The 26,060-nt window shown below is 39.9% G+C and overlaps 1 protein-coding gene across 1 annotated transcript in view; it reads left to right on the top strand.

Moving 5' to 3' along the window:
• Nucleotides 1–26,060, top strand: part of LOC117412018 (dedicator of cytokinesis protein 11) — a 116,810-nt gene that overhangs the window by 34,867 nt on the left and 55,883 nt on the right. Inside the window, exons 9-28 of the mRNA XM_058988990.1 lie at nucleotides 936–1,015; nucleotides 1,281–1,364; nucleotides 2,208–2,348; nucleotides 4,007–4,222; nucleotides 6,942–7,064; nucleotides 7,521–7,603; nucleotides 9,052–9,174; nucleotides 9,761–9,837; nucleotides 12,471–12,655; nucleotides 12,749–12,814; nucleotides 13,932–14,024; nucleotides 14,311–14,434; nucleotides 16,167–16,288; nucleotides 16,551–16,634; nucleotides 16,915–17,004; nucleotides 19,974–20,095; nucleotides 20,669–20,738; nucleotides 21,365–21,490; nucleotides 25,164–25,235; nucleotides 25,711–25,857. Coding sequence (XP_058844973.1) covers nucleotides 936–1,015; nucleotides 1,281–1,364; nucleotides 2,208–2,348; nucleotides 4,007–4,222; nucleotides 6,942–7,064; nucleotides 7,521–7,603; nucleotides 9,052–9,174; nucleotides 9,761–9,837; nucleotides 12,471–12,655; nucleotides 12,749–12,814; nucleotides 13,932–14,024; nucleotides 14,311–14,434; nucleotides 16,167–16,288; nucleotides 16,551–16,634; nucleotides 16,915–17,004; nucleotides 19,974–20,095; nucleotides 20,669–20,738; nucleotides 21,365–21,490; nucleotides 25,164–25,235; nucleotides 25,711–25,857 — 2,228 coding nt within the window. The remainder of the gene's footprint in view (nucleotides 1–935; nucleotides 1,016–1,280; nucleotides 1,365–2,207; nucleotides 2,349–4,006; nucleotides 4,223–6,941; nucleotides 7,065–7,520; nucleotides 7,604–9,051; nucleotides 9,175–9,760; nucleotides 9,838–12,470; nucleotides 12,656–12,748; nucleotides 12,815–13,931; nucleotides 14,025–14,310; nucleotides 14,435–16,166; nucleotides 16,289–16,550; nucleotides 16,635–16,914; nucleotides 17,005–19,973; nucleotides 20,096–20,668; nucleotides 20,739–21,364; nucleotides 21,491–25,163; nucleotides 25,236–25,710; nucleotides 25,858–26,060) is intronic.

Genomic DNA, 26,060 nt, shown 5'->3' with positions numbered 1-26,060 from the left:
TGCGCTTCGGCTAGCAAAGGATTTTGTGTCTCCCCACCTGTGAAACTACTGCAGATATCAGGAAGCTGAAAGCATAGAGAAGGGATGAGATGGTGTGGAACTGAATAGTCTTGGGTTTGTCTGTTTATCATCTGCTGGCTGGAGCATGAATCAACTCGTTCAGTATAGAGGCCATTACTGCTTCAGTGGAATGCAGAGTCTGCTCGTCCTCTCCTGTTCCTGTACAATCTGACCCAATTTACACACCATGTTTGTAGGATGATTTTTGAAGATTTTCACTCAAGTACAAAATTTGAATGATTTTTCTAACATTACAATAAAATTGTTGATGTTATAAAAAGCCTTTGAATGTAATTTAATGACTTACTGAAGGTCCACCCAAGTGTTCACTGGAGAACACGGAACCTGTTTTTGCCAAGCTATGATTCGGAGGATGACTTGTTTGTAAAAAGAAATTGAAAGTATAACAAGATTTTGTAATCTTTTCTGTAGTTTCTTGATTTTTTATGCATCAACATTTTTTGTCAGGATCCTGAATAAGGAACTTGGTGTGCCTTGAATGAGTGTCATTTAAAACTTGCGATTGGGAGGAAAGACTGCCCCCTACACACATTACCTCACCCAATCTGAGAACAGTGACTTACCTCTCTCCTGCGTTTGTTTCATTCTCATTATGGGGTCGGGTGCTGGACCCTCTCAAACCTACTGCGTGTAAGGAAATTGTTCATTCTGTACGTCACATAATCATCAATAAAATATAATTATTTCTGTGTTGTGGTGATTTGACCTAAACTACAGAAATTAAAGTTGCAATCATCTTCCTGGTGTTGAAAATAATTTTACTTATGAATCTTTGCATGTCAGCATTTATTTCAGTTATGCAATAGCAGCTAAAAACCCTGTCCTCCAAATATGTGTTTATTTTTAATCAAAAGATGATGACACCAGCAGCCAAGGGAAACCAGAAAACATGATGGAGAGCTTGGAAAGGAGTATGCATCCCGAGCTGATGAAGGTATTAACAAATATCCATATAGTGGTGTGGCAAGACTCAGAAATGTGGACTTCAAAGTGACCATGTTTAATACACCAGATGAAAATATATTCCAATATGTTTAATATAGATGAAAATATATTCCACTATGTTTAATATAGATGAAAATATATTCCACATTGTTTAATAGAGATGAAAATACATTCCAATATGTTTAATAAACCAGATGAAAATATATTCCACTATGTTTAATATAGATGAAAATATATTCCACTATGTTTTTCAGTATGCAAGAGAAAACGATCAGCTCAATAAAATTAACAGAAATGAAGGAAGACACCAGATCTTTTCTTTGGATCCAGACACACAGGTAACATCCTGAGTAAAAGGACTGAACAGCTGTGGATTGTTAATGACAAGGAACATTAGATTCATATATCATGAATTAATATGGCAGCGCCTTTACAGCTGTGTGGACAACACTGTAAATTGCAGTGAGGCACTTGATGATCTCAGAGGTGTATACATTGTTACTTGATGGTCTCAGAGGTGTATACATTGTTACTCGATGGTCTCAGAGGTGTATACATTGTTACTCGATTGTGTCAGGTGTATACATTGTTACTCGATTGTGTCAGAGGTGTATACATGATGGTCTCAGAGGTGTATACATTGTTACTCGATGGTCTCAGAGGTGTATACATTGTTACTCGATGGTCTCAGAGGTGTATACATTGTTACTCGATGATCTCAGAGGTGTATACATTGTTACTCGATGGTCTCAGAGGTGTATACATTGTTACTCGATGGTCTCAGAGGTGTATACATTGTTACTCGATTGTGTCAGAGGTGTATACATTGTTACTCGATGGTCTCAGAGGTGTATACATTGTTACTCGATGGTCTCAGAGGTGTATACATTGTTCTGGAGGGATGCCTGACTAATAGTGAGAATGGAGTGGAATGAAGGTCACACACTACCGAACATAATACAGTCAGCAGCAGGGAACAGCAGAATGTAATAGGTTGTCGGCATGTGGAAAATGTATTGTATGAACACAATTAAAAACAATGTCTATACTGTATATGACAGGTTTGCTGTAGAATTAAAGCCAGCACATATAATGGATCACTTACATCTCTGTGGCAAGGCACTTGACTACCACTGAATATTTCCTCAGTAATTAACATTTCCTTCTGTCATTTTCTTCAGAGGTTAGACTTCTCAGGAATTGAGCCAGATGTGAAGCCCTTCGAGGAGAGGTTTGGCAGGCGCATTATGGTCAATTGTCATGATTTAGCCTTCAGCCTTCAAGGCTGTGTTAATGAGAAACTGGATGGGACTCTAACAAATGTGAGTGTGGATTTAACACTTGTTCAAATGCTTGTTAGCATGCTTTGTGTGTCATTATAAGATGGACTGCGCTGCTGCTGCACATGTGCATGTCTCTACAGTGCGGACGCTAGAGTCCATTTCATTGATTACCACTGCTGCTGCACATGTGCATGTGTCTCTACAGTGCGGACGCTAGAGTCCATTTCATTGATTACCACTGCTGCTGCACATGTGCATGTCTCTACAGTGCGGACGCTAGAGTCCATTTCATTGATTACCACTGCTGCTGCACATGTGCATGTGTCTCTACAGTGCGGACGCTAGAGTCCATTTCATAGATTAACCACTTTAGTTTAATATGTGTTTTAGAATAAACACATATTAATGTTTAAATCATTATATATTGGGAATTTTTGTAACCAATCATAAAAGCCATCATGTGAAGCCCTCCGTTACCGTTAGAGTGCTCTTACTTTTGACAACATGAATGTGGATGAGACTGCATGTGCACAATATTTCTGTGTATATGGTAAATAACCTTACACTTTATAAACACTACAGCTGACCTGACCTCTATATTTGACATACATATCTTTGACAGTGATTTAAATGTTTAAGAACATTTCCAAACATTTAACACTTGGAAAACATTTACTGTTTAAACTCTACTCGATGAAAATTTCCATTAAAATGTATTTAATCCATAACTGTTTACATCCAGTGGTGTAAAGTAACTTGATCACTCACTGTTTACCAAGTTGTTTATATGAAATACATACATATCTGTTATTCAGAGGTGCAGGAACAGGGTTATGAATACACTGGACAAGCTGCATAGAATGGATAAATAAATACATCCGTTATTTGTGTGGGTTAATGTTGATGAATAAGAGCCAGAAATAAAACCTTAAGTGAGAACTCAGCATGCTAGGAACACAGCAGCATTTACAGGGACAGCAGATTCACTGCCTATGTATAAATACGCTTGCTACTATTACACTTTTATTTTTTTGCCAAATCGACGCTTAATATTGATGTTTATTTTAGAAACAATTTACTTTTATTTTTCAATTCAAGCAGAGAATGAATGAAATTGACATTTATGCTTTGAAAAAAAAACAGACTTTTTCTGCCAGTGAAAAACATCTCATTTAGCGAAACCCCTTTATCATGTTCAACATGCAACAAATCCATGGTTACCAGCATTCTAATTGAAATAACTTTTGGCACTCAGAGTCACTGGAAGGCAAGGCAGATCGGCCAGGGTGCACAATATTCATTAAGTATTTTTCTCTTGCACCACATTTTCAAATCAAACTAGTAACTGTCATCGTATACCTAACAGTGCCGCCTCGAAAATTTAAGCAATAAATAAATAAATAAATAAAATCACATAATGAGTGATCACATACATTTACTTTCTTTGCATAAATATGACTTATTTTGCACACAAGCTGCTCCACGAACGTGGTTGAGAGCTGTATCAGTTGATGGAAAATCTGGCTTCTCTGTGCTGGACTGCTTCCCATACAGTCGCTGGAGGAGCAGAGGATCAGGGAGAGTCTGCCTAATCCTGTAGAGTGATTAGCCAATCATATTCCTCCTACTTTGATCTCGCAACGTCGCAAGCAGTTGCAGGGATGTGTGTTGAATAAAGTGTGTTTTCTCATTTTCAGCTGGAGCCATTTTTTGTCACCCTTGCTTTGTTTGACATCACAAAAAACTGCAAAATCTCAGCCGATTTCCACATAGACTTGAACCCACCGTGTGTGCGTGAAATGCTGTCAGAGGCATCTGCACAATCAAACAGGGATCAGGACCAAGGAGGCTCCTCTGCAAACCAGCCTGTCCTTCAGAGAGTGGCTGAGTCTCTACTGCAGAATCCAAAACAGGTACCGTACACAGCCAGTACAAGTGGGATAGGCAGGGTGATTCTGGAGGTGCATGCAGCCAATCTCCATAATCAAGTATCATTAGTACAAGTGGGATAGGCAGGGTGATTCTGGAGGTGCATGCAGCCAATCTCCATAATCAAGTATCATTAGTATAAGTGGGATAGACAGGGTGATTCTGGAGGTGCGTGCAGCCAATCTCCATAATCAAGTATCATTAGTACAAGTGGGATAGGCAGGGTGATTCTGGAGGTGCATGCAGCCAATCTCCATAATCAAGTATCATTAGTACAAGTGGGATAGGCAGGGTGATTCTGGAGGTGAGTGCAGCCAATCTCCATAATCAAGTATCATTAGTACAAGTGGGATAGGCAGGGTGATTCTGGAGGTGAGTGCAGCCAATCTCCATAATCAAGTATCATTAGTACAAGTGGGATAGGCAGGGTGATTCTGGAGGTGCATGCAGCCAATCTCCATAATCAAGTATCATTAGTACAAGTGGGATAGGCAGGGTGATTCTGGAGGTGAGTGCAGCCAATCTCCATAATCAAGTATCATTAGTACAAGTGGGATAGGCAGGGTGATTCTGGAGGTGCGTGCAGCCAATCTCCATAATCAAGTATCATTAGTATAAGTGGGATAGACAGGGTGATTCTGGAGGTGCATGCAGCCAATCTCCATAATCAAGTATCATTAGTACAAGTGGGATAGGCAGGGTGATTCTGGAGGTGCATGCAGCCAATCTCCATAATCAAGTATCATTAGTACAAGTGGGATAGGCAGGGTGATTCTGGAGGTGAGTGCAGCCAATCTCCATAATCAAGTATCATTAGTACAAGTGGGATAGGCAGGCTGATTCTGGAGGTGAGTGCAGCCAATCTCCATAATCAAGTATCATTAGTACAAGTGGGATAGACAGGGTGATTCTGGAGGTGAGTGCAGCCAATCTCCATAATCAAGTATCATTAGTACAAGTGGGATAGGCAGGGTGATTCTGGAGGTGCATGCAGCCAATCTCCATAATCAAGTATCATTAGTACAAGTGGGATAGGCAGGGTGATTCTGGAGGTGCATGCAGCCAATCTCCATAATCAAGTATCATTAGTACAAGTGGGATAGGCAGGGTGATATATATATATATATATATATATATATATATATATATATATATATATATATATATATATATATATAAAGATATATAGATATATGTGTGTGTATAAATATATGAGACTCTCTATAGGGCACCAGGATCAATGAATTTGTAAGATGAAAATCCATGGCAATCATAACATAAGAACATAAGAACATAAGAAAGGTTACAAATGAGAGGAGGCCATTCAGCCCATCTTGCTCGTTTGGTTATTAGTAGCTTATTGATCCCAGAATCTCATCAAGCAGCTTCTTGAAGGATCCCAGGGTGTCAGCTTCAACAACATTACTGGGGAGTTGGTTCCAGACCCTCACACATCAGATCACATCTGTTGTGATTTTCCAAGCATTTCTGTAAACAGAGGCAGTTAATTAGATGTGGTTGTATACTTTACTTCCTGACCCTTGAAAAGAATGTCAGAATAGAAATAATAATAAAAAAAGAAAATATATTTTCTTTCAATGAATCTCTTTTGTGAGTGGAGTATTTATTATGAAGTGGCTTGGCTGAACGGAGCACTCTGATGGGCTCCGCAGGGAGTGTTCTTGTCGTCTCTCAGCTTGCATTTTCTTACACTTACTGTATTCTGGTTTTCATTCATTTCAAAATTGCAATAATAGTCCTTGTTGTGAAGTAACTGCTGTTACTTAATGACCTACAGTAGCAGTCTGTCATTACACAGCAGCGCACATCATGGCTTGTCTTTTTACTTCATGCAATCTGGGAAACCCACCTCCTGGCAACCCCATGAATTCATACTTTCACTCAGTAAAACAGTTCCAGGCAGCAGGGATCTAAAGAAACAGATTTGTTTTGTAGTTTTCAATCTTTTGAAGGTCGACAGCCATGTTCACTGGGGCTGATTTATTTGTGGTTCAGAGCAGAGGCAGCTGCTTTGCATCAGTGTTCGAGCGCTGCATCAGAGCACTGCCCATTAGCTGGATTGCTCTCAAATGGGCTGAGTGGCCCGTAATGAATGACAGTATTGAGACAATCTGCCTTCTTTCTAAAATTAGAAGCATGACATAGCTGACAGGAATCTGTTCATTCAAGTCATGGGTATTTAAAGGAAAAGCCTCTGTAAATGTTCATACAGTATGTGAAATGCAACATGTAAATGCTGCAAACTTTGGCTATTGCATAATGCACAAAAACATTGCAAAAAAAAATGAATGTATATGTGTGATTGTGGGTGCGTGGTGGTTGGGTGTGCGTCGGTTTCTATAGTCTTTAATGTAATGTCCTGATATTCCTGTCTCTGCTTCTAGGTTAATACAGCCTAGCTCTTTAGATCCTTGTAACAATTACACATCTGATCCGTTAGTCCACAAGAGGCACTGTTCAAATGTTAAAGGGAACACATATTATATCTATTATTATGCAGAAAAACAAACACATGAGCTGATATGTTCTCGGTACAAGTCTGGTTCCTATTAGACAGTATTTGTAAATGATTCGCATGGGCTTACTGCTGTATTATGACTTTAATGCAAGTGTAGTTTTTAGAAGTTGGAAAAAGTAAAAATTGCTTTTCCTGTTAATTCCATTTGTATTCTTTTTTTCCAGGGCATTTTCTCAGTCACAGATACGCATCCTGACATCTTCCTTGTGGCGAGAGTAGAGAAGGTCTTACAGAACGGGATCACTCACTGCGCAGAGCCTTACATCAAGTCATGCGATGTAAACAAGGTGCTGCTATTTCACTGCCTATTCAACAATGTGACCTGCAAACGTGACAGATACACCGCAGAATTACTACTGCTGCCTTAGCGAGATTCAAGATGCAGGGCAATGCAAAACTAAGCTATCATGTGTGCTACTCACGTTTTTTCTCCAATTTGAAAATGCCCAATGCAAGCGTCACCCTGCTGTTGGAGACCCGCTAAGCGACTCGGGAGAGGAATGACTCGCCTGAGCTCCACGTGGTCGTGCTGATTTTAGTTTTTTGTTTTCCCAGACTGAGCTCCACGTGATCGTGCTGATTTTAGTTTTTTGTTTTCCCAGACTGAGCTCCACGTGGTCGTGCTGATTTTAGTTTTTTGTTTTCCCAGACTGAGCTCCACGTGATCGTGCTGATTTTAGTTTTTTGTTTTCCCAGACTGAGCTCCACATGGTCGTGCTGATTTTAGTTTTTTGTTTTCCCAGACTGCTCAGAAAGTGCTGAAGGCTGCCAAACAGACGTGTACGAGGCTAGGGCAATACCGAATGCCATTTGCATGGGCTGCCAAGTAAGCATAGTTAAGACTATTACAAATAAAGCTGAAAATAGTATATCCTTTTAACTCTGTGAGAACAAAGAACAGTTTTATCTATAAGAAGTTACTATATATAATAACTATAGACTTTCTTTGTCTATGAGACTGAAATCAACCACTGCTGCCTAAACTCTGGTTCCCCCTTACACTTACCAATAATTGCTCTGGGATTAAATATGTCTTCAAGTTTTTGTTTTGTTCTACAGAGCATTAGTCTTCCTTCCCAAGCAAGTCAAATTTTAGCCAACTTGCTTCTGTGTACAGAGAGTCTCTGTTTGGAATGCACCATTGTCCTCTGTGTACAGAGTGTCTCTGTTTGGAATGCACCATTGTCCTCTGTGTACAGAGAGTCTCTGTTTGGAATGCACCATTGTCCTCTGTGTACAGACAGTCTCTGTTTGGAATGCACCATTGTCCTCTGTGTACAGAGAGTCTCTGTTTGGAATGCACCATTGTCCTCTGTGTACAGAGAGTCTCTGTTTGGAATGCACCATTGTCCTCTGTGTACAGAGAGTCTCTGTTTGGAATGCACCATTGTCCTCTGTGTACAGAGAGTCTCTGTTTGGAATGCACCATTGTCCTCTGTGTACAGAGAGTCTCTGTTTGGAATGCACCATTGTCCTCTGTGTACAGAGAGTCTCTGTTTGGAATGCACCATTGTCCTCTGTGTACAGAGAGTCTCTGTTTGGAATGCACCATTGTCCTCTGTGTACAGAAAGTCTCTGTTTGGAATGCACCATTGTCCTCTGTGTACAGAGAGTCTCTGTTTGGAATGCACCATTGTCCTCTGTGTACAGAGAGTCTCTGTTTGGAATGCACCATTGTCCTCTGTCCTGATGCGACTTGCTTAGAGGCTGTTATTGTCTTATTATTCAGTCAAAGCACACAAGAAACCCCACTGATGACATCACCGCCCCATATCAGGATGGTTGACGTCACCCACTTTAATAAAAGCATACTTGAGGCACCTCTATGTATTTAAGTGAACCGTACCACGCTGTATTAGCCTCAGGATATATCAATGATACAGAACTTTTCACATATCCATTTTAATTGATGTTCACAAGCCATCTCATCTGAGTTGCCATTCCCCTTACACTATGCCTCCGAGCAGGCCTTGTTTTTGTTCATGTTTCTCTTCTTTAAAACACATAGGGGTATGTTTACTACAGTATTGCATCTGTCACAATAGTCACAAACTTTATCTTGCTGATTTTCAGCTGAAATATTCACAGTACATTTTAATAAAATAAATAAATAAAATCTTGCCACACGTCCTGTATCACTGTTAATAGGGTGCGGGCCATCATGTTTCCAGTCCCAGGTTGTACTCTTCATCCTGTATATGAAACTACCTGTAAGCTTGTTTTTCCACATGGAAAGAAAGAGGACAATCATTTCCATTCATGTATGTATTCCAGACAGGTGTTTAAAGACCTTCAAGGTAGCCTGGACCTGGAGGGGAAATTCTCCCCCTTGTATCGACAAGACAGCAGCAAACTTTCCAACGAGGATCTCATTAAACTGCTGGTGGACATTAAAAAGTGAGTGCAGACTGAATCTCTGACCTAGCTAAACTGGGGTCTGATCTGAATCTCTGACCTAGCTAAACTGGGGTCTGATCTGAATCTCTGACCTAGCTAAACTGGGGTCTGATCTGAATCTCTGACCTAGCTAAACTGGGGTCTGATCTGAATCTCTGACCTAGCTAAACTAGGGTCTGATCTGAATCTCTGACCTATCTAAACTGGGGTCTGATCTGAATCTCTGACCTAGCTAAACTGGGGTCTGATCTGAATCTCTGACCTAGCTAAACTAGGGTCTGATCTGAATCTCTGACCTAGCTAAACTGGGGTCTGATCTGAATCTCTGACCTAGCTAAACTGGGACCTGATGTTATAATAGAACACTTGCAGGCATTTCTGTCAGTGTGCCAGTGATTTTCTTTTCTTGGTCTACACCTGGAATAAATAAGGCCTCGTGTTAGGGACTTTGTGTTAATTTATCCAATTTATACTGAATCTTAATGCAGACTTTGTGTATTTTGAACTGTACCTATTTGGCTGTTCTTACAGCATGTCTGAAATACAAATTGTAATTGTTGTTCCTCCCTGTCATGAATTTGTTTAGACCAGAGAAGACTAAACTTCAGGTGATTCCTGGACAGTTAAACATCACAATAGAATGTGTTCCTCCTGACTTTCCAAGTAAGAACTTTACATTTTATAAGAACGGGTGGGAGTGTTCCATCTATAGACGGTTTTCCATCTTAAAAATATTTGGGGCACTGTAACAGGGCGAGCAGCCCTGTACGTATTTATTTATTTATTTTTAGAACGGGGTCTCCCCCTCCGCCCCTGTGTTATTTTGTATTTGTTTATGATTTAGTTATTGTGTGTAAATGACGGCGAGCGCCGTATGTTTTGTTATTGTTTTGTTTAGTGACGGCATAGCCGTTTGTTTGTTTGTTTGTTTGTTTCATGCTTGGTAGTGTGGATGGGAAGCCCCATCCACTATTATAAAAACCTCGTGCAGAAGGTGGCTATCTCCCGAATTAATTAAGTGATTAATTTGTTGCTAAATCAGGGGATGGTCACCTGCATAAAAGCCTGCAGCTCGCTGCACTCGTGGTGGGTGTATGAGGAGCGAGAGTGGAGAGAGCAAGGAGAGAAAAACGAAACTAAAAAAAAGATACAGGAACAGTGAAGGCTACAGCCCAGCCTGAACTGTATGTATTATTTATTATTTTGTGTTTGTGATTATTTTTGTTTACCTGTTTTATTTTCGCTCTGTGAGCAAGTTTCTTTTTGTTCAAATCTTTGATTTATTTTTGTATTTAAATAAAACGGCGCACCGCGTCATTTGCTTTGATCTGCAGTACTGGTTTGTTTAGTTCCTGCTTCTGTCTGACGTCACCGCCCAGCCAGCCTGCCACAGGCACTGTGTAAAATGAGTGTGTGTTTGGAATGTGTACTGAAGCAGTGGCGGGCATTGGCGAGCCGAGAGCTGATTTCACAAGCAAAAATGAAAAGTTGTTTTAAGCTTCTTGCAATTTACCATGACAAATATGCATTTTACACTGTAAAGTCATACTTTTATCAGCGCCGTGCATTTGGTTACTATGGCAACGGGGTCAAACAAATACCGACTTCATGATTGGTGTTCGAGTTATACTTATACTAGTCTGTACATTGACCTAGCGAATAAGTGGCTGTAACAGGGCGAGCAGCCCTGTACAGTATTTGTTTGTTTTATTTTAGATCAGGGTCCCCCTCCGGCCGTGTTATTTTGTGTTTGTTTGTTTATTTATTTATTGTGTTTTAGGACGGCGAAGCGCCGCGTATATTATTATTTATGTATTTGTAATGGCGTAGCCGTTTATTAGAAAACTCGTGCAGAAGGTGGCCATCTCCCGAATTAATTAGGTGATTTAATTTGTTGCTAATCGGGAGATGGTCACCTGTATAAAAAGTCTGCAGCTCTCCAGCTTGGGGTGGTGGTGTAGGGGGGAGAGAGAGAGAGAGAGAGAGAGAGAGAGAGAGAGAGAGAGAGAGAGAGAGAGAGAGAGAGAGAGAGAGAGAGAGAGAGAGAGAGAGAGACTGACTGACTGACTGACTGACTGACTGACTGACTTGTTTTTTGTTTAACTGTTTATTTGCTCGGTGAGCACAGTTTTTCTCTTTTTGTGAAAACATTTGGTTTATTTTTGTTGTATTTAAAATAAAGACGGCGCAAACGCCATTTCACCCAACCTGCGGTATCCAGTTTCAGTTCCTGCTTCTGGCCTTCTGACTTCAAAATTATCTCTACGTAGTATTAGAAATGTAAACAAAAATACAAACACTGTCTTAAGGTTTGCCTCCTGTGTATACGATTTATTAATTTAAAGGCAGCAAAATATGGAAATTGCACGTTCCTTTTCAATAGTATGTCAACATCATTTTAAAAGGTTTACAACACTTGAAAATGAAAGTTTGTCACTCAAGGTTGTTTTAAAAAAAAACGTTTTTTTGCAGCCAACACATTTATAGAACATTGATACATTTTTAAAGATTGTTTCAATAGAGGCTCGAGTTTCAATGTTTGAATGCCGTTTGACCTTTTACGTAGCGCAAATACTTCCAAGATTAGCTAAAAAATATTATATTTACTAGAATAGAAATAAATAGAATATCTTAGGTTAGCTGTACCTGAGAAAATGCAGTGAAAACGAGCAGCCATATTTAGCTGGAAATGAGGTATTCTCAGCATAGTAATAAGCTTTTAAGAACATAAGAAAGTTTACAAACGAGAGGAGGCCATTCGGCCCATCTTGCTCGTTTGGTTGTTAGTAGCTTATTGATCCCAGAATCTCATCAAGCAGCTTCTTGAAGGATCCTAGGGCGTCGGCTTCAACACCATTACTGGGGAGTTGGTTCCAGACCCTTACAATTCTCTGTTTAAAAAAGTGCCTCCTATTTTCTGTTCTGAATGCCCCTTTATCTAATCTCCATTTTTTTTTTGTATTTGCTTGACTGACGCCCTTATGCACGACGACTTAAAGGTTTTTTTAGTTTCTGTTTGCACTTTGTTTTGTAAAATGAAAAGGTTTGTGCAATTATTGTGCACAGTGTGTTTGTTTCTATAGGTTGTATACGCATATTTGCTTTGTGTGTGTAGTGTATAGGCTATGTGCAACTACTGTTAAAATATAAACTTCTAAAAATGTTCTCCTTGCATCACTCAGCACCATACATTTTCCATCTTGGCTACTTTGCTCTGCTCCCACCCCTGTAAGACGTACCAGTGATGCATTTGTGTCTCAGTTGACCTGTGAATGAAGGCTGAGCTCTGCTTTCAGATTCTGTTACCCCCTCCTACATTCCTGTGAAACCCTTTGAGGAGGGCTGCAGCAAGGCTTCTGTGGAAATTGAAGAGTTTGTTCCAGAAGAGGCAAAGTACAACTGCCCCTACACTGTCTACAAAAACCACATGTACGTGTACCCCTTACAGCTGAAATATGATAACCAGAAAACGTTTGCCAAGGTAAGGACTGAGTCCTTTTGAAAACAAACATTGCAATATTGTAACAGACACTTCCAGTATTCTATATGCAATATGTACATGTGTTTCTCCCAGGCGAGGAACATTGCTGTGTGCGTGGAGTTTAGGGATTCCGATGAAGAGAATGCATCTGCTTTAAAGGTTGGTATAAATGAGGGATTCTATTTTTCAAGATATGTTACAGTATTGAGAAGGTAGCAGATTTCACCTCTTAACGGGTAATAGCTAACCCTTTTCTTACCATGACACGTTTATTACAAGTTTCTTCTCATTTTTCAGTAGTTTGTTTAGTTTTCCAGACATTACTGTCTCTTAGAATTGAGTGAAGCCCATTGATCACAGTAGAGATGGGGTGTGCTACAGGATGACAGGCTTGTTTTTCCTTTACCCCAGAATCTTTTTGTGCACATGCTGTTTTTTGTAAATCGGTGCTGCCCTGTATCTATCTAACTATGTCATATCTCACTTGTTGGTTGAGCTGGTATAGCAGCTTTTTTGACAGGCTTCTCACTGAAGGAGATTGCATGCCACGTTGCTAACAGTAACAGATAGAAAGTGTCCAAAACAAACAGACCCACTTGTTAGTTATAACAGCTTCAGACAGTCTGCATACAACATGACAAGCCACAGTGATGGCTATTCAATAACAGCTGAGAACTATAACACTGTCAGATAACATTGTCGCTGCAAAAAAATGATCGTGATTATCGATATTATCGATTATTGTTCCAACCCTAGATAGGACCCCTCCTGACAATCCCACTGCACTTACAAAGGGTGTTTATCAATGTCTTTAGGGGTTTGTACAGTAGTACAATAACCAATGGTTGTTGAAAAAAGTTCACATTTGTAATTATAAATCATGTAACCAATCAGCATTAAGTGTTTCTCAAAATGTCAGTCTATCTTCTCCTGTGTGTAGATACAGGGTGTATAGGTGTCCTCCCATGGATAGAACACTATGCTGTAGCTGTTTAATAGTACTTCCTGAGTACAGTCTTTGCTTTTGTGATAAATAATACGTTAATAAGTTGTGTGTAGGGTGTCTTATTATAACAGGAATCATTTTGCACAGTTTGAGCAGACAGAACCATATAACAATAAGCGATACCCTACACACAACATATTAGCTTGAAAACTAAAATGAAAGTCCTTTAAAATGATTGTATGCATTCAAAACAGTTGATATTTTTTATAACCATTTTTTTTAGAAAGCGTTTTTTTCCCAATCACCATTTCTAGATGCTCTTTCTTACAGTGTATCTACGGGAAACCTGGCGGGCCTCTCTTCACTAGCTCTGCATATGCAGCCGTGTTGCATCACAATCAGAACCCAGAGTTCTATGATGAGGTAAATCATTCCACAGATTTAGATGGGGTTCTGAATACCAGTGTAATAAATAGTGCATAACGTGCTTTCATCTAATGCTCCAAACACTCCATTATCAAATGTGAACAAGAAAGCAGACAGTGATGTTTTGCTTAAGAATGGAAATTGAAACCTGCAATTTGTAACACGCCCTACATGCATCACCCTCCACTCTGCTTGTCAAAGCAATTAAAGAAATGGGGTTGTGGGACATAATGATTGCATCGGTCTTGACATTATAACACGACTCCCATGCATCTCATTCCAGATTAAGATTGAGCTTCCAGTACATCTCCATGACAGGCATCATCTGCTGTTTACCTTCTACCATGTCAGCTGTGAGTACAACTCCAAGGGGACCACCAAGAAACGGGATGCTGTTGAATCAATGGGTACGTACTGGTCTGTCACTAATCCTCATTAATTGAATTGAATGTCCTTAGGCATTCTTGAAATCTATGTTAACTAAATAACATCTTGATTGAAGCTCTTTTGAGATGCCCAGCGTCAGTATGTTTTGGTCTTGTTGAAGCTCTGATAAAGCCAGCGTCAGTGTGTTTTGGTCTTGTTGAAGCTCTGATACAGCCAGTGTCAGTGTGTTTTGGTTTTGTTGAAGCTCTCTTGAGAAGCCCAGTGGCAGTGTGTTTTGGTCTTGTTGAAGCTCTCTTCAGAAGCCCAGCGTCAGTGTGTTTTGGTCTTGTTGAAGCTCTCTTGAGAAACCCAGTGTCAGTGTGTTTTGGTCTTGTTGAAACGCTGATAAAGCCAGCTTCAGTGTGTTTTGGTCTTGATTGAAGCTGATAAAGCCAGCATCACAGTGTTTTGTTGTCTTGTTGAATCTCTGATAAAGCCAGCGTCACAGTGTTTTGTTGTCTTGTTGAAGCTCTTATAAAGCCAGTGTCGGTGTGTTTTGGTCTTGCTGAAGCTCTCTTGAGATGCCCAGCGTCAGTGTGTTTTGGTCTTGTTGAAGCTCTCTTGATATAGCCTAGTGTCAGTGTGTTTTGGTCTTGATTGAAGCTCTGATACAGACAGTGTCAGTGTGTTTTGGTCTTGTTGAAGCTCTGATAAAGCTTTGTGTCAGTGTGTTTTGGTCTTGTTGTAGCTCTCTTGAGAAGCCCAGCGTCAGTGTATTTTGGTCTTGTTGAAGCTCTCTTGAGAAGCCCAGTGTCAATGTGTTTTGGTCTTGTTGAAGCTCTCTTGATAAAGTCCAGTGTCAGTGTGTTTTGATCTTGTTGAAGCTCTCTTGATAAAGCCCAGTGTCAGTGTGTTTTGGTCTTGTTGAAACTCTGATAAAGCCAGCTTCAGTGTGTTTTGGTCTTGTTGAAGCTCTCTTGAGAAGCCCAGCGTCAGTGTGTTTTGGTCTTGTTGAAGCTCTGATAAAGCCAGTGTCAGTATGTTTTGGTCTTGTTGAAGCTCTGATACAGCCAGTGTCAGTGTGTTTTGGTCTTGATTGAAGCTCTCTTGAGAAGCCCAGTGTCAGTGTGTTTTGGTCTTGTTGAAGCTCTCTTGAGAAGCCCAGCGTCGGTGTGTTTTGGTCTTGTTGAAGCTCTCTTGATAAATCCCAGCATCTGTGTGTTTTGGTCTTGTTGAAGCTCTCTTGAGAAGCCCAGCATCAGTGTGTTTTGGTCTTGTTGAAGCTCTGATACAGCCAGTGTCAGTGTGTTTTGGTCTTGATTGAAGCTCTGATAAAGCCAGCGTCAATGTGTTTTGGTCTTGTTGAAGCTCTCTTGATAAAGCCTAGTGTCAGTGTGTTTTGGTCTTGATTGAAGCTCTGATAAAGCCAGCGTCAATGTGTTTTGGTCTTGTTGAAGCTCTCTTGAGAAGCCCAGTGTCGGTGTGTTTTGGTCTTGTTGAAGCTCTCTTGAGAAGCCCAGCGTCAGTGTGTTTTGGTCTTGTTGAAGCTCTCTTGAGAAGCCCAGCGTCAGTGTGTTTTGGTCTTGTTGAAGCTCTCTTGAGAAGCCCAGCGTCAGTGTGTTTTGGTCTTGTTGAAGCTCTCTTGAGATGCCCAGTGTCAGTGTGTTTTGGTCTTGACTGAAGCTCTCTTGAGAAGCCCAGCCTCAATGTGTTTTGGAGAAGCTGCTGCTGCTGTTGTAATGAATCCCCTCCTCTCTGCTCTCTCCTCTGCAGTCGGGTGCGCTTGGCTTCCACTGCTGAAGGATGGCTGTCTCTGCTCATTGGACCAGCAGTTACCTGTGTCTGCTAACCTGCCTGCTGGCTACCTGTGTGACAGGAGTGGGGATTCTCGCAAGGTTGACGTATTACTCACAATGATTTTCTCAGTCTGATTTTCAAAGCTTGGAAGTTTTAAGTGCCATTCTCAGTAAACTTGGGAAGGAATATTAGATACAGTACAAATGGGTTCAATCAGTTGATGAAGGAGATTAAAATTATGCAGAATTTATAAGTGAATATAACACCTATCCCTGTTTCTTACTTGAGTTGCTATGGAGATATGATCATTAAAACAGCTATACTGTTCCAATTTAACATTATTTTTGTTTGGCTTTTCAGTGTCTTCCTGACGTAAAATGGGTTGATAATGCTAAACTGCTGTTTAAAGTCAGGAGCCATGTAGTTTCCACAATTTATACCCAGGTACGTGCAGGTATATAATCATTTCAACTCATATTGTGAAAGAAAAGTATGTTAATTTGCTATCGTCATATTAAAACTGTCCTGTGTTGTATTTTATAGAACAGTTTTACATGAAGAATGAATGTTATTTAAAGGGCTACCAAGATCCAGTTCTTGACGGCCATAACATTTTATACAAATTGCACATTTTATCATTTTATTGGACTTCTCTGTTGTGATAGGAAAAAAAACTGAATCTTCAAACGTATGGCTCAGCAGTTTGCTTGTGTTCATTCCATAGGACCCCCACTTGCACAGATTCTTCCAGCATTGCCAGGTGATACAGTCTGGCTCACAGGAGAGCCCAGGAGAGCTGGTTAAATATTTAAAGGTACCTAATGTTTCATTTACTGGCCCTTCCACCCCTTGCCATTGTAGCTCTATATTGCAGTGCCTGACCCCTGTCTACACAGAGAGTGTGCTTCCGACAGTGTCAGTTACAGCTGGCTTCACTGCATCTGGCAGAACAGCCTCTTCTGCGGCTTTTAAAATGCTTCAGCAGACCTCAATGTTAGAGCAGCCAGACCCAAAACATAACAAACAGAAATGGTGAACAGTTTTAGAGAACACTTCCAAACTCCTGAAGTCACAGAAAGTCTGATCTATAATTAAAAACAATGTTTAACTGTATCCACCACATGTGCTCTGTTTATGCTGTGAATTTGTATCTGAAAACCCATCTTCTCAGCTTAAGGTTCATTGATGTGACACAAAGATCGATTAAGGGTTTGCTATAGGAAACTAAATATATTGTAGAGTGTGAGATAGAGGGTTGTGAGAGACAGCAGGGAGGGGGTTAAAACCTCCCTGCGAGGGTAATGCACAGTTTTGATTTGTGTTGCTTTATTGTTTCATTTGATTTCTTAATTGTCTTATTGTTTTGTTAATTTGTTTATTGATTAATTATCACCCGCACCGGGGTATTTAAGACGTGCAGCTTGTCTGCACAGGGCTGCTGAGTAGAAGGAAGCAGAAGAGAGGTGCTCTGCTTCCGAGCAGTCGGAAGAAGTAAAGAAGTAAGTGCTGTGTTAGCTTTTGTGTTCGGTGGCAGGTAAACGGCTTAGCCGTCCTGCAAGGTAGTCAGGGAAAATCCTGTTTAGTTAGCGCTCCAGTGGGAGTTAGGTGTTTGTTTGTGTTTTGTTTACTTTTGTGTTTTATTAAAAATTAGCGCGTCAGCGCCTAAAAACTCAATTTCTCGTGTGCTGGGTCGTACTTTTAAAGGGGCAACGAACCCGAGTGGGCGAGTTCGTTTACATAGAGTTATAAACATATATTAGTCAGAGTTGCTTGAGTGAATGGGGATACCAATTAAAAGTAGATATTCATTTTGTATGTAGCCATTTTTTTCCTATAGCAAATGCCAAAGTGAAGACAGTCATGCACGTGGATGAGCTTAATGAAAAGCAGTGTGCGTGCAGAATCACAAAGCTAGCCCTCCAGTATACTGCTGACTAAGACTGAGTCACTGCAGAATCAGAGAGTCAGAGAGGCAGCCCCACCCTCCAGTATACTGCTGACTAGGACTGAGTCACTGCAGAGTCAGAGAGGCAGAGAGGCAGCCCCAGCCCTCCAGTATACTGCTGACTAGGACTGAGTCACTGCAGAATCAGAGAGGCAGCCCCAGCCCTCCAGTATACTGCTGACTAGGACTGTAGTCTGAAGAGGTTATCATTGAGGTTTCAAGGCAACAAATATGTTACTGTTATATAATGTCTGTATTCAACAACCCCACTCATACTAATGCAATGCATGTCATAATCTATAGTACAGGAGTGAACGGCTCATCAGTTCCTCACTGCATTGCTAATCCTTACTGCTTCCCTGCCTGCAGTCCTAGCTGAACTGAGACATGCATCTTAACACCCCCTAGTGGTCCTGCAGGATACTGCATATCTATCGACAGCGTTGGGGTAACTCACTACTTAAGTAACGCGTTACTGTAAAAATATTACTTTTGTCAATAACGAGGTAAAGATTTTTAATCTGAGTAATAATATTACAGTTATTTTCCCCAAAAAAGAAACAAATTAGTCTTGTTACCTTTCCTCTGTTGTGCACCTATATTGGTGGTCTTTTCTTTTTTAACCCCAGCGTGCCAGGCTGCTCTAATGTCTGTGCCTCAGTCATCACCGATGACTCGATCTCTTCCAGAATGTTTCAATGGATAGTAAAAAGAAGGATAGGACAATGATGTCATAGATGGGTGGAGCTAAAACAAGGTCAGGTGCTTGGAGCCCAGAAAGGATATTCTTGTTCAGATTGCATATGGGAATAGAGTGGCAAGGAATACATTGTGCAGGTATTTTACAATGACTACTGGAGTCCAGCCAAGCTCGAAGAAAGGCTGGAGTAACTCTGCTGTGACTCTCGAAGGTCGACGCAAAATACCTGCAGAATGAATTCTTATACAGTGTTAAATAATCGTTATAAAAAAGAGGTGTCATAAAGGGGCTGTAAGTTCCATGCAGAATCGTTATATCACGTATTGGTTACAATGGCATTGTAGTGTATAATTATTCTTTTTTTGGTCATTTTGTAATGCATTCAACTGCTACCACCAAATTGTCTTTACTGGGTTAATACTGTATAGGGTAAAAGTTATGGTAACACCATGTGTTCCAATCTCACCGAAGCTGTTTGTTGTAATAATTAAACACTTACAAAAAAGAATTGTAAGGGATTCAGTGAAATATGAAGAAGTAAAAAAATCTACTTTTTCTCTCAGTATTTTTATTAGCTTATTGAGCCCCACAGCCATTATGCTCATCAGATTCCGAATTGAAATATTAAAGCTTTTTAAACATTTTAAAACAAAGAACATAACATGTGGTCAAGTAAAAGGTATGTATCACACCAACATATTTCACATGTACAGAAACACTGGCAACTCCATATGGATGAAACTAAGTAGTTATTTTATTTTATTCTACAATTTTTAAAAAGCCAAAACCAGACATTTCATTGCATTCACACCTTCATCAGGGCATCAAAGTACAAACAAGAATCACACAAATATATACAATTACAGGTCATTACAGATAAACAACAACTGCTAGAAATGGACCCCAGTTAGACAGATTTATAGAAAAACACAAAGCCACACAAATGAACTTTCAAAAATAGTTTTACTATATTATGCATTGTGATACTGTAAACTGAACTCACAAAGATTGTAAACAGAATGAGCTACAGTATGACTACACTGCAGAAGAATGCCAGGCACAGTAATACTGCTGGGGCACATGCCATCCCTTTGTGCCCACCTCTGCCCAGCTGAGAGGCATGTCTGTGTTCCTCTAGTGCCTGCACGCCATGGAGACCCAGGGCATCATCAAGTTCCTGCCAACTATCCTCATCCAGCTCTTTCAGGTTCTCACCAAGGTGTCCAAAGAGCAGCATGAGATCACTGTCAACTCAACAAGGTTAGTCCATAGCTAAGCCAGGTCATTGTCATCACAAGGTTAGTCTATTGTCATGACAAGGTTAGTCCATAGCGAAGCCAGATCATTGTCATGACAAGGTTAGTCTATTGTCATGATAAGGTTAGTCCATAGTGAAGCCAGGTCATTGTCATGACAAGTTTATCTATACTGAAGTCAGGTCATTGTCATGACAAGGTTAGTCCATAGTGAAGCCAGGTCATTGTCATGACAAGGTTAGTCTATAGCGAAGCCAGGTCATTGTCATGACAAGGTTAGTCCATAGTGAAGCCAGGTCATTGTCATGAGAAGGTATTAAGAATATTTGAATATTGTTGTTAAAACACTTGAGCACCATATATCACTGGTATATGTGGGTGTGTTGGTCCCGGCACTATGTTTTTGTTTTTGTTTATCACAGTTGTTAAAACACTTGAGCGCCATGCTCACTGGTAATGTGGGTGTCAGACTGTAAAGTGAAGTGGGTGGTGTGCTGTGCCTCAGTCACAGTGTATTAGCTCATATTACCAGAGAGTTGTTTGGAGGCTGTTGAAAACTGTCCTTGTTCCTATGCAGAGTCATCATCCACATTGTTTCAAAGTGCCACGAAGAAGGCTTGGACCATTATTTACGCTCTTTCCTTAAGGTAATCTACCTAAGACTTTTTATGTTTTTTTCAAAAGGATTTCAAATGTTTATATTTTGATGGATCCAATCTGTCATGAGGGCCTTTTTACAATTGCCTCTGCCACCCAAATTCCTGCTAATATAATGGTAAAATGTGTGAGCTATTATACAGGGGCGCGGCTGCAGGGTTGTGATTGGATCTGGAATGGGATGTAAAGTGTGTGAGCTATTATACAGGGGCACGGCTGCAGGGTTGTGATTGGATCTGGAATGGGATGTAAAGTGTGTGAGCTATTATACAGGGGCGCGGCTGCAGGGTTGTGATTGGATCTGGAATGGGATGTAAAGTGTGTGAGCTATTATACAGGGGCGCGGCTGCAGGGTTGTGATTGGATCTGGAATGGGATGTAAAGTGTGTGAGCTATTATACAGGGGCGCGGCTGCAGGGTTGTGATTGGATCTGGAATGGGATGTAAAGTGTGTGAGCTATTATACAGGGGCGCGGCTGCAGGGTTGCGATTGGATCTGGAATGGGATGTAAAGTGTGTGAGCTATTATACAGGGGCGCGGCTGCAGGGTTGCGATTGCATGTAGTGAAGTGGTAATGAACAGCGTTGAATCTGACTTTTCCATGTGCTTCTGCAGTATGTCTTCGTGACAGAGAAATCACCGTCTTCAGCCTCCATCACAACACATGAAGTGCTGGCCTCAGCTGTGACAGCCATCTTGAAGCAGTCTGCGGATTTCCTAACCATTGACAAGCTGCTGAAGGTAGGGCATACCGCAGCACTCTTCATAATATATTTTCATGTTCTTAATAGCAATACTTGTATGCTAAAAAACAGGTATTAACTACATATCTGTCTGTTATTGTACCTTTGTGTTGTGAAATATATTTATTTTGCCAAATTCTGGATAAACTGTGACTTCAAAAAGCAGCAGAAAATGTGATTTAGCTGACGTGCTGTTGAAAAAGTAAGTATAGTGACAGTTGTAGTCAAAAGTTTACATACCCTAATGAAAATTTATAATTTCTAGAAATTTCTCAAACAAAGAATTTTAGGAAAAATCTTTTGTAGCAAAAATTTTGCTTTTGTGGATGAAGAAACAGTTTTATTTCAGCAATTTTTTTGCAAAACTCAAAAAATGCTAATTCAAAAGTATTCATACCCTTTGATGCTATGATAGTACTGTCTACAAGATGCTAGAAATTACAGTATGATAATGCAGAACCTAATTGTAGAAAAGTCTAGAAAATGCTGAATTGTAGGTGAACATTAGAGTGTAAAAGGATTAGGCATAGGATGATTTCTGTCATTACCAATAAGTCAATATGGGAACAAGTAAAGAGCTATCTGAAGACCTCAGGCAGAAAATGATTTATTGTCATAAAGCTAGAGAAGGATACAAGAAGATTTCCAAGCATCTGTGTATCCCGATTTCAACTATTGCTTCTATTAACAAGAAGTACAAGACTCATAGTACTGTCACAATGCTCCCTCGGTCTGGAAGAAAAAAAGGTTCTTTGACCAAGAACAAGTAGAAGAATTGTGAGGAAGGTTAATAACAATGCAAGATTGACTACCAAAGATATTCAAAGTGAATTGGATGCAAGTGGGACTGGTGTTTCCATTTCAACCATAGGTCGAGTATTGCATGGTAAAGGTCTCAGTGGTCGCCACTCTTAGGAAAACATCACACGGACAATCGACTACAGTTTGCAAAACGGCATTTGAATGATGGATATGAGTACTGGTCAAAGGTTTTGTGGAGTGATGAAACAAAAATCAAGCTTTTTGGTCACGCTGATAATCATTACGTTTGGAGAAAGTCTGGTGAGGCATACAAAGAAAAGAACACCATACCTACTGTCACGCATGGAGCTGGTAATATCCTTCTATGGGGCTGTTTTTCCTCTAATGGCACAGGAAATGCAGTTCCAATACATGGTAAAATGGATTCCATAGCATACCAAAAGATATTGGCCAATCATCTGAAACCCTCCTCTACAAAACTTGGTTTAAAGCGCAACTGGACGTTCCAACACGACAACGATCCAAAGCACACATTAAAATCTACTTCGGAATGGTTAAAGAAGAATAAAATCAAGGTTCTGGCATGACCTAGTCAAAGTCCCAATCTAAATCTGATTGAGAATCTTTGGTATGAGTTGAAGAAGGCTGTGCACAAGAGAAGTCCTCGGAATTTGAATGACTGGAACAATTTGGCTTTGAAGAGTGGTCAAAACTCACTAAAGAATCAAGCCAAAAGCTCATTGACAAATTTCCTAATCATTTAAAAGGGGTTATTATTGCTAAAGGTGCCTCAACTAGCTATTAATTTCATTTTCCTTGTCGGTGTGAATGTGAATTAGCATTTTTGGAGTTTTGCAAAAAAGAAGCTGAAATAAATAACTGTAGACATCTATTTCTTGTAACTTTTTTTCCTCATCCACAAAAGCAAAACTTTTGCTACAAAAGATTTTTTCTATAATTATTTGTTTTTGAGAAATTTCCGTTGGGGTATGTAAACTTTTGACTACAACGGTACAGTCTTGTGTGTTTGCAGTTATTTTTGTCATATCATAACTTTGTGTTTTAATCCAGAAGACTGGGTCTGTTCATGAAGAGTATTCGCTTTCAGTCCTGTGCATAATGTACTGTGTCTCAGCTCCCAATAAGCATGTCCAGGGGGCTTGGTGCTGAGGATGCAGAGCTCCTGTCCAATTGGGTAGGGACCATGCTGCACAAGGCAAGACAGACTGTGCCGCTGTGAAGGGACAGTCAGGAAGCCTCTACAAAGGGGAGTGGGGGTGGTGACTGCTCTAATCAACTCAAACGCAGTGTGTCACTAACAAGCTGATACAAATACCTTTATTTGATAGGTTCTAGCACTCTGCCTAATATTGCGCATGCCTTTTACAAAGGTGGGCAGCATGTGGCATGACAGGGTTTGTTTTTAACCAACACACCAAGGAAACTGATCTTCTGGAAACAGGCTGGGCTATTTCTTCCCTTACTTTATGCTTGAAGTTTGGAATGGTTTGGAACGCACACTAACAATTGAAGTCTTTTGGGCTGTACGGAACTCTTGAACAATCTTACTGCCGAGGTGTTGTGTGCATTTATTGGTTAGCAAACACCTGCTGAGTTGTGTATTGTTTTGCATTATTCTAATAGTAAATAGCAATTCATTTGAGATACAGTGTATCTTATGTGTGGGGGTGCTTGCACATATGTTGTATATGGATGTATCTACTCTTGAACATCCCTTCCTAGGTCTCTCAGTCATGGAACTCAGCATTTCAGGAGTGGTTGATTTGTATGTATTAGGTTTATTTGTTTTTGTGTAGGTAAGTTAGTTTTTTTTGTTCTTTGCATATTAGAGCTATCGTTATTCTATATAAAACATGTTTGGTATATACTTTTGTATACACATTTTGAGTTGCTTGATGTACTAGAATTAGATCAATAATGAGTTGTGAAAGGGATGTGTTTGATCCTGCCCAGTATAAAACAAAGCTGACTTGGCCTACTTTATTACCTTGTCATATGTGATGCACATTAATCTTTTCCTTTCTGTAAATTATTATTTTGGATAAACTGATACTAGCTGAACTTTCTATTCTTGTATATTGTTTCTATGTTACAACTAAATATTCCTTCGTGGGTTGCATGCCTGGAATGAACGGCTGCATTAAGAAGCTATATATCCAGATATTGCTTCAGTTCTTTAATTTAGAAGTCAGAGCCTGGCTTACATTTTGGTAGGTTTTTGCTTACCTATTACTCTGCTACAAAATGAACCATTACAGGGTATTTAACCTAACTGAGAATTTAAAGGAGCTTAATGAAGCTACACTCTACCCCTGGATTTCCTTAAGAGATGCAGCACAAAGTATTGCATCTGAGTCAGGAACAGACCAGACACAGTCCAATGTAATGGATATACAATGTAATAGATCTTTCTGTATATACAATGTAATGGATCTATGTATATACAATGCAATCTGTCTCTCTCTGTATATACAATGCAGTAGATCTCTCTGCTCTGACCAAAAGTTTTGCATCACCTAGAATTTTAGGATTGAGACATCTTTTTAAAAATGTATATATATGAACATAATTTAGATATTTTACTTAACATCCTGATTAAATAAACTACGAAATGTTATTGCAAAAGTCTACCTGAAGCCATAATATTACAGTACAGTATGTCATGTTAGATTTCGAAATGTCACATTTTAAAAGTTTTGTTAGTTTTTAATTAAGTATATGAAAAACAACAAAGCGGTATGTAATTCAACATGTTAATGTAACATTATCAGCAGGTTTCATTTGACTTCATGAAGCAAAATGAGTTAATTCTATGGGGTGATGGAACACTTTTGGCTGTAACTATGCACAGTGTTATGTTGTTTATATGTGGTGTCTGTCCTTTTCAGTACTCTTGGTTTTTCTTCGAAGCCATGATCAAGTCGATGGCTCAGTATCTGCTGGAGGAAAACAAAATGAAGGCAAGTTTATTTATAATTTTCTACAAATTTGAAAGAAAACTTGAAGACACTTGACATGGGAACATCTTATATAGATGCTTAAATGGTAGAATTGAGGGAGCCTAGTTTATAAAGTGGACTGACTGCATACATTAAATATGGGATGAGTCTATATGTGTCATAAGTAACCAAACAGCTAATACATTATTTTAAAATATTTCTTCTGTACTATAATTTACACCAATTAAATTGAAGGGTGTACAGGTGCACATGTCAGCTACTTTGTTGAAGCTGACACCCTGGGATCCTTCAAGAAGCTGCTTGATGAGATTCAGGGATCAATAAGCTACTAACAACCAAACAAGCAAGATGGGCTGAATGGCCTCCTCTCATTTGTAAACTTTCTTATGTTCTTCTTCTATGTTCTTACTGCAATATTCTCTTACTTTGTGATGTTAAAAGATCTGTCCTCAGCTTTCTGTGTTATGTTTTCCAGATGCTTAGAGCACAGAGGTTCCCAGACTCCTACCATCAGGCCTTGCAGTCACTGCTCCTTGCAATAATGCCTCATATCACTATTCGATACACTGAGATTCCTGAGGAGGCTAGAAATGTCAATCTGGGCTTGGCCAACTTTATTAAGGTCAGTGTCTAGACAATTGGTGCTGAACCCCCAAATACAAACTGTACAAGCACAGGACTGCAGTAGCCTGAACATGTATTATAAAGACAAAAACACAAATGCACACAAAGTAACTGAGCTGGAGGAAGAATGTATTGTCTGGTACAGGAACTAAACACCCTGTCGATTAGGCACTCTGCAGTAGACCAGTAAAGGGATGTTTT

The sequence above is a fragment of the Acipenser ruthenus genome, chromosome 16, assembly GCF_902713425.1.
Source record: "Acipenser ruthenus chromosome 16, fAciRut3.2 maternal haplotype, whole genome shotgun sequence".
Taxonomy (NCBI): Eukaryota; Metazoa; Chordata; class Actinopteri; order Acipenseriformes; family Acipenseridae; genus Acipenser; species Acipenser ruthenus.
Note: the sequence above shows the minus strand (reverse complement) of the source record. Positions and strands in the feature narration are given on the sequence as shown.